At 55.2% G+C, this 8,151-nt stretch overlaps 1 protein-coding gene across 1 annotated transcript; it reads left to right on the top strand.

Moving 5' to 3' along the window:
• Positions 1–2,120: 2,120 nt before the first annotated feature.
• IL13 (interleukin 13) lies at positions 2,121–5,004 on the top strand. The gene is made up of 4 exons (XM_069591590.2): positions 2,121–2,360; positions 3,307–3,360; positions 3,604–3,708; positions 4,059–5,004. The coding sequence occupies exons 1-4, from the start codon at positions 2,229–2,231 to the stop codon at positions 4,164–4,166; spliced, it is 399 nt and encodes a 132-aa protein (XP_069447691.1). The 5' UTR covers positions 2,121–2,228; the 3' UTR covers positions 4,167–5,004.
• Positions 5,005–8,151: the final 3,147 nt, after the last annotated feature.

Genomic DNA, 8,151 nt, shown 5'->3' with positions numbered 1-8,151 from the left:
GCCTGCCCTTCCCTGGCCGCGGATCTGGGCTGGCTCCTACGCGCCCTGAGCGCGGGCTTCTGCTCCTGTAACAGCCGACCTGGCGGCCCAGCGCAGTGGCTGGTGGAGAGTTGCAAGCCACATATGTCAAGTGCCCGGAGCAGCACTGCTGTAGCTGTGTTTATTGCAACGATTCGGGAAGTGAACCGAGCCCCGCTGAAAACAAAACAGCATTACGGTCCGACTGACTAACCAGCAGAGGCTCGCTGGGGGCTGAGGGCCAGCTCAGGAGGGACGGGCAGCTCGGTTGTGTCCCCGCAAGATCCCCGGCCCCGCGGACATAGGCGCCATCCCCTAGCTGGTGCGCTCAGGCACCCTGACCCAGCCTGGCGCTCAGTCCGCTTGCTCCCACCCTTGCCATTCTCTCGTCGGGCCTCCAACACGCGTGGATCAGGGCCAGGGTCAGGAGTGGGTGCTTCGCGGCTCCGCGGATAAGCGAGTCTGCACTCCTTCCCCTCCCTCCTTCGCCGGCCGACGCCTGCAGCCAGAGGGGACCCAAGCTGCGCGGATCCCGTTTATCAGCCCCATCTCCCATTACATAAGGCGGTGCCTATCTCCAGGGCATCGCTGCGACCGCGGGGCCTTCTCCCACGCGCGGGGGCGCCCCTGCCCACAGCTCCCCGCTTGGTTGTGCTGTTCGTAGCGGGGAGGGGGCATTCCACTCATCCTGGCGCAGGCCATGGTGGTTCCCCACTCCTTCCCCCAACACAGAGACCCCCCCTCCGCCAGGAGATGCTACTGACCCTCTTCTGCAGATGGAGAAACTGAGGTCTCACAAGCAGGTGGCAGCACTCCAGGCATGGGCAAGCCACAAAAGGCAGGGCCCGGCTTCCAGGCCTTAGGGTCTGCAGTTATGTCGGGAAGCCTGGGCCTGGGAAAGAAGAGGGTGAGCACCATGTTACCAGTGAGAGGAGAGGGTGGGTGAGGCTGGGCTTTCTCTTCTGAGCAGGAGCGGCAGCCCCAGGGTCCCTTAGAGGACCCTTGTGAGGAGGTTAAGCCCCACTGGCATAGGACAGAGAGGCAGCCAGAGCAGACAGAGAGGGGGCCTCGTGGGGGAGGCACTGGCTTAGGGGAGGAAGTGGGTGAAGGAGCAAGCTTGACATCAGCACCCGATAGGCAAATACTGGGGCCTCGGTTGCACAAGTTTCTGAAGGACTTCTAGAGAAATGAGGGGAGAACAGGGAAGTGGCTACCCTTCCAGTGTCCCTTCAGGGGGTGGGCTGCCCACAGAGGACCCCAGAGTGGGGGCAGACCCAGGAGTCACCTTCCACAGCCTTCAGTCTGCAAGGGAAACGACTCAGAGAGCACAGGATGGTCTCAGATACTGATGCAGAGAGGGGGTCGCCCCAGGTCTCAGTGGCAGTGGGGATAGCTACTCTCCAGGGCGAAGGCTGGGTCCACCTCTTGCCAGCGCTGCCCTCGGAAGGCTTCCCAGAGAGATGAACCCACAGTGAAGGCTGGGTGTGGCACCCAGTGTCCAGGCTGCACATACTGAGAGTTACCAGCAAAACAACCTTCCAAAGGAAAGCTCCTGCAAGGATCCCCGAATCTGACTGGATCTTTCAATGGAGACCTGGGAATCTGAAATTCCACGGTCCTTCCCACACTGGGGCAACAGGGAACCAGATGGGTTAAAAGAAATGAACATCACTCTTTTATCCTGTTTGAATTTTGTGTTCAGAGCAAGCATTGTTTTGGTAATGTAACAGAACTGTTCAGTGAAAAAACAATCCCTCCAGATTCCCACATCTGATAGATTGTGATCAGAGCACTGTCTCTCCAGCATTTCTGGTGGCCCAAAGGGATCTGCGGACAGGAGCTGGGTGGGCACTCGCTAAAAGTGCTGGAGTTCCAGCTGGCATAGTTGGCATCAGACTGCCCTCGGGGTCCTCTCGTTCACCCCTGCAGTAAGTTTATCCAGATCTCGAAACTGCCCTAGACCCTTCTCAGTAATAAGTCCACAAGAAATCAAATTCTTTCCTTTATGTGACACTGGATTTTCCACAAAGTAAAATTAAGATGAGTAAAGATGTGGTTTGTAGATAGTGCCCAACAAAGCGGAGACCAGGGTGTGAGGCGTCACCACTTGGGCCTATAAAAGCTGCCACAAGCGCCTAAGGCCACAAGACGCGCAGCTTAGGCCAGCCTATGCGTCTGCTTCTCAGTTCTTCTGTGTTGTTCTAGGCTCCATGGCGCTCTTCTTGACCGTGGTCGTTGTTCTTACCTGCTTTGGTGGCCTCGCCTCCCCAAACCCTGTGCCTTCCTCTTCATCCCTCAAGGAGCTCATTGAAGAGCTGGTTAATATCACCCAGAACCAGAAGGTGAGTGCCTGTGGGCCCAGCTCTGAGGGTTCAGGGGTGAGGGGCTCTCAAGGAAGAAGCCCTGAGGACTGCAAGGTGAGTCTGGTCTTGAGGGAGAGGAGCCAGGCTAGGGGTGAAGTGAAGCAATATGGATGGACCCACGAAGGGATACCGCAGAGCCCCCGGGACCACTTGCTCCCCTGGCCTGGCCCTGCCTGCCGTGGTCAGCTCCTGCTCAGTGGTTTTGGAACAGAGGAAATAAGAGAAGAGCTGGCACCCTCCTAGAACCATTTGGCATTTGCCAACTAGATCTGAACACCATAATGGAGCCATTATTCACATCTTAGTTCAGCCCATTCTTATGGAAGAATCCATTAGTGGGGTCAGCTCCTCTCCCCATTGGTGACAGCCCACACTTTCTGAGCACTAAGAATGTGCCAGGCCCATTCCTGGGGCTTTACATCTTATAACATCGCTGCCAACCACCTCAAGAGACAGGTACGATACCCCATTTTACTAAGCATCAGTGAGGTTAAATGACAAAAGTCAGATTCAAGCCAGTACTGGGTGACACCAGAGTGCCCATGCTCTGAACTGCATTTTCCCCAATTCCGAAGGCAGGCTGTTTCCAGACTAGACTCCCATCACCTCCCATCAGACTGGCCTGGCCACCCTGCCCTCCCCCTCCCCTGCCCTGGGCCTTCCCTGCAGGCCCCGTCAGCCAGTGTCACCTGCCCTCCCACTCTGGCTCTGACAAGCTTCACACAAGGCTCGTCCCTTACTGGTTGTGGCACTCAGTATTTCTCTCTCAGTCCTAAGCCCCTGGACAGCGGGAAAGGAGGCTTGGGAACGCTGAAGGTCCCAGCTCTGCCCCTGCTGTCCTGGGAGTGCTTGTGGGGCCTATCCCCTGCGGAGGCCTGGCCTGAGACCCTGCCAGCACTCAGCGCGCCGTCCTTTGCTCCCTCAGGTGCCGCTGTGCAATGGCAGCATGGTGTGGAGCCTCAACCTGACGAGCAGCATGGTGAGGACCCCCCAACACCGCAGGGACGTGGCCAGGGCTGCAGCCCTCTGAGGTCGTTTCTGAGCCTCGCTCACACGACTGGGGGGTTCCAAGCAAGCTTCAAGAGCCACTCTCTGCCCCCTCATAATCTGGGCTCCCCCCACCACCCAGACCTGTCTCCACCGGGCCGCTCAGTTCCCCTCCTCCTACAGACTCACTGAATGTGCCGCCTGACTCCCCGGTGTTTCCCCCCGCCCCCCACAGTACTGTGCAGCCCTGGACTCCCTGATCAGCATCTCCAACTGCAGTGTCATCCACAGGACCAAGAGGATGCTGAGTGCGCTCTGTCCTCACAAGCCCTCAGCTAAGGTAAGGCCCCCCTGTCCTTTGACCTGGCACCCACTTCTGCCAGCCCTGGGCTCACCCTGGGAGCCCCAGAGGAACCTGGCTGAGCATCTGAGGCATGTGTCCACAAAGGGGTGGGCCCACTGTGGAAGCAGGGACATGGCTTTGGGATTTCCAAGACATGGGCTTGAGGGCTCCCAACTCTTACCTGAGCTTCATTCAGTCCCACATCTGTAAAGTATGGGTGATAACAGTACGCACCTCATGGGGGCTTTTGTGAAGAATGAACCAGCCGGTGAGTGGAAAGCCCCTGATGGATGCTGATCGTCCTTACTCTGGCGTCCCACCAACACGCTGGCCTCTTTGCCTTGCAGCATGTTTCCAGTGAGTACGTCCGAGACACCAAAATTGAAGTGGCCCAGTTCTTAAAAGACCTGCTCAGACACTCAAGGATCGTTTTTCGCAATGGAAGTTACAACTGAAACATGAAAAGCTAGCATTATTATCTGCAGAGGCAGACCCTGACCACCTAAGTTGCAGATTTATTTTTCTTTCAGATGTCCAAAATTTCTTGGGGAGACTAAAGGAGGGTTAGGGAGGGGGGATAAGATGTCCTTAGCTTAGACTTGAGCCTGTGATGCCTGCCTTGAGGCTAGCCAACTTCAGCTGCCCTGTGCCTTGATATCCGGGACTCAGCCCGGCAGGCCTCCTCCATCCAGGACTCCGAGCTCGCTGGACAAGGGTGGACCTTGCCCACATGACCTCCCCCTCCTCAGAACAAACTGTAGTGTTGATTAGACACCTGGTGGAGGAGACACCTGCTTTGCACAGGGGCAACTGAGGCAGAGAGCAGCCCAGGCACATTCCTTCTTGGCCTTATTTATTATTATGTGTTATTTAAACAAGTGTTTTTGTCTGTACTGGGGTTAGGAGGGACTGTTACTGCCAGAACTTGGAGCCACGGGCTTGGAGACTTGGGGCTCCAGCACTAAAGCAGTGGGCATTAGGAATCCCTGGCAGTAAGTACTGTATGCAAACTTCTGCTACCTCACTAGGGTCCTGGGGCCAAGGCAAGGGACAGGAGAGAGGGCCAGAGTAGCCACTCTTGTCTGACAGCCAGCAGTGGGCCCTCAGCCAAGTAATTTATTATTTTTCCTAGTATTTAAAGTTAAGTATTAAAATATGTTATCAAAGAGTTAATAATATATAGACGTCTAGAACACTGCATATGGTATGTGTGGACTGAGGGGGGGGGTCACTGAATAAACTGTTTCATCGATTTTGTCAAGCTAAAAGCTAAAATAAAGATGGTGACAGAGACCTGATGGTGTTTGCATTTTATTTTGGCCTTTTGGGGATACTGGCCTGTGTTCTTAAAACTCCGAGGAGCTCTCTGGGAGGCAGGCCAGCTGGAGGAGGGGGCCTAGGATAGAGTGGAGGGGGAGTGAGGGACGAGACCTAGGCTGAAAGAAAACAAGCAGACCCCTTGGGGAGAGGAGATCTGGCCAGGAGGAAGTTCCCCCACCACCACCCACAGGAGGCAGAGGAAGCATGGGCCAGGGTGTCGGGGTTCAAAGAGGATGTCTGGAGCAGGCAGAGACCTCGGAAGTGGTCTCATGACCACAGCTCTTGATGGGTGGCCACCCTGTGTCTGGCACCACCCACTCGCCTTCTGGTATCACCCTATGATGTTCAGGGAGGAGCAGGTGGCTTACCAAAGGTCCCACAGCTGGTCAGGAACAATGCCAGGGTGTGAACCCCAAATTCACTCCAACTCCACAGCTCACACATTTAACTACCGTGCCTTCCTCTGTCTAAATGCCATCTGGCCTGAATCCATGACCTTTATGATACTGTCAGCAGCCTGTGTGGGCCCCTCCCCTGCCGGTAATTCCCTCCTTACGCTCTGGGGGCAGCCCACTCAATGTCTGGATGCCTCTCGGCATGAGGCAGTGCACACTCACCACCTCTGTGAACAGAGCACCACTGGCTTGTGGCCCCTGGACTGTGGAGGGGCCGGGGTGGAGAGCCGAGGTCGCAGGGCCAGGGTCAGACTGCTCCCCTGAGCAGGTCTGTTTGCTTCTCCTTCAGTCGAGGCCAGCACATGGAGGGCAGGAAGCAGCCAGCCACAGCAAACCACAGCTAATGGGCATACCCATCAGCCATGGTTTACACTGTACATCTCTGGAAGCACAAGATGCCTCTTGCAATAGGTGGTGGGTCATCAGAGACCAGTCTCAGATGCTGAGTGGAAGGCAGGCACACTTCCTGCGGAGCCCAGAACCCTGTGGGGACATCTACAGTGATGCTCACAAGTCAGTGGAGACAGTCACTCAGGAGCAGTGAGAGTTTATGCCATGCATGATTCAGGCAACAGAGACCATGGCAGGACCTGTCCAGGGTGCAGATGACCATTGCTCTGGGGACCACTCTCAAATAGAGTGAACCCCTCATTTTCACTCAGACAGAGGTGAGGAAGGAAGCCACAATCAACTGTGCAGGGACCTGGGGATGTTCAGCCCAGAGAGGGAAGACCTGGGAGTGGGCCCGAGAGCTGAGTATCCCATGGGCTGTCCAAGGTGGGAACTGACAGTCTCTGCGCCCAAGAGGTCTCAGTACCTGTCAAGCGCCACTGCATCTGCTGAGGACTGCCTGAGGCCTGCACCTCCCCAGCCTGGGACAGTGATGACCAAGACACCACACATACTCAAAGCTTAGCAGCAGAAATAAGTCTTTAAAGAATGGGGTGCAGACCATGGAGTTGCAAAGAGTCGGACACAACTTAGCGACTGAACAACAACAAAACAATGGAGTCTGGAGAAGGGTGCTCTACCCTGGGAGCGGGGAAGCGCGAATGTCAGGGTGGGAGTAGGCGTGAGATCTCTGCCATCCTCCTTCATCTGAAGATTTTAAAGTCAAAAGAGTATTATTTATGGAAGGTTGACCTTTTTAATGCTACACATTTATTTAAATGTCAAAAGTTTAAAAAACACTAAACATATTGGCAAGGGTATGGAAGAACTGGAAGCCCCAAACTCTTCTGGTAGGAATACAAAAGGAAACAACCATTTTACATCACAGTATGTGCTGATCTGCTAAGTCACAGCCTACTCTTTGCAACCCCATGGACTGTAACCCACCAGGCTCTTCTGTCCATGGAATTTTCCAGGCAAGAACACTGGAGCAGGTTGCCATTTCCTTCTCCAGGGTGATTTTTTTTTTCTTTTTTAACACAACACTTGGTGATCCATTCTCTGGCGGCATCACGTTTGACCCACATCCTCCCTGCTCAAGCAGGACATTGAACTGTCTGTCCAAGATTAAGATGAAAAGACTTCCAGTGAAAATTCCATGTGAATTTTTTGAGAGCAAAGGCTGGAACAGAGGCTGACGTAGGGGAGGACCCCTTAGGGTTTCCCACACCACATAACTCAGGAGGGCCCGGCTGCGGGATGCACAGTCCCGACAGGGCTGCCTGGACCCCACCACTAGGGGTCCACAGTGCACCACATCCTCAACCGCCGCAGCTCCCTGCCTGCACCTCCTCCGAGACTGTTCCCAGAGGGGCCTGTGGTCTCCAGGGGTGCGCGGTGAGCCAGAGGGAGTTGGGGGCTTCCAGGGATGACAGACCTCACAGAGCCACAGAATCAAGTCTCTGCTGCTGGCAACAGGAAGGTGGGCTGGTCAGGAATGAGATAAGGAAGAAAAGGGGAAAAAAAGGTATGTGTCAGCTCTTGTGGCTGGGAGCATCACCACCTGGGGACTGACCCACTGGGTACTTGCTGGAAGTTTTCTCTAACCACGTGGTCTCACATCTTTCATGCACAAGGTAAACCCCAAGCAGGGCCCAGAGAGAAGGGGCATCAGAAGAGATAGAATGCTTAGTGAGTGGGAGGGAGATGCAGTGGTGGGGCCCAGGGTGGGGAGCCCCTTGGCACCCCAGGAACCCCAGGCCTGGGAGGTTTCACTAGAAGAGGGGCTGGGACTCAAGTGAGAAGTGAGACACACACTCAGGTTTCCAGCGAACTTGGTGCCAAACACCTCTGTTTGCTGCTCAGATGAGGTGTCAGAGAACATTCCGAGTCACCTCGGGGGTTTCTCTGAGGCTGGCCGTCTGAGCTGCTCAGGACCCAGGAGGACAAGGGCCTGCATCTTGCTTCCTTGTGACCAAGCAGCTTGAAGGCTGGGGTTTATCAAATCCATCAGCTTAGCATTTTTTTCATTATGATCAATGGGGAAGTGCCTTCTGCTCTTGATCTGAATTTGCTGGTCAGTTTGAACAAACTAAAACCCGCTCCTCCCCTGAGCTGACTCCCTTCTAAGAAGACCCGGACAAGTGCAGGCTGACTGTGTCCAGCCAGGGCGGCCTGGCCTGGCATACACAGGCCAGGGAGCCAGCCTTTCCAGAGGTCCAAGCTGGTGTCAGAACTGTTGGCTCTATCACCCCTCCCACACATGCTGCCCACT

The sequence above is a fragment of the Ovis canadensis genome, chromosome 5 (genome assembly GCF_042477335.2).
Source record: "Ovis canadensis isolate MfBH-ARS-UI-01 breed Bighorn chromosome 5, ARS-UI_OviCan_v2, whole genome shotgun sequence".
NCBI lineage: Eukaryota > Metazoa > Chordata > Mammalia > Artiodactyla > Bovidae > Ovis > Ovis canadensis.
The sequence above is the reverse complement of the archived record's forward strand: the minus strand, read 5'-3'. Positions and strand labels throughout refer to the sequence as shown.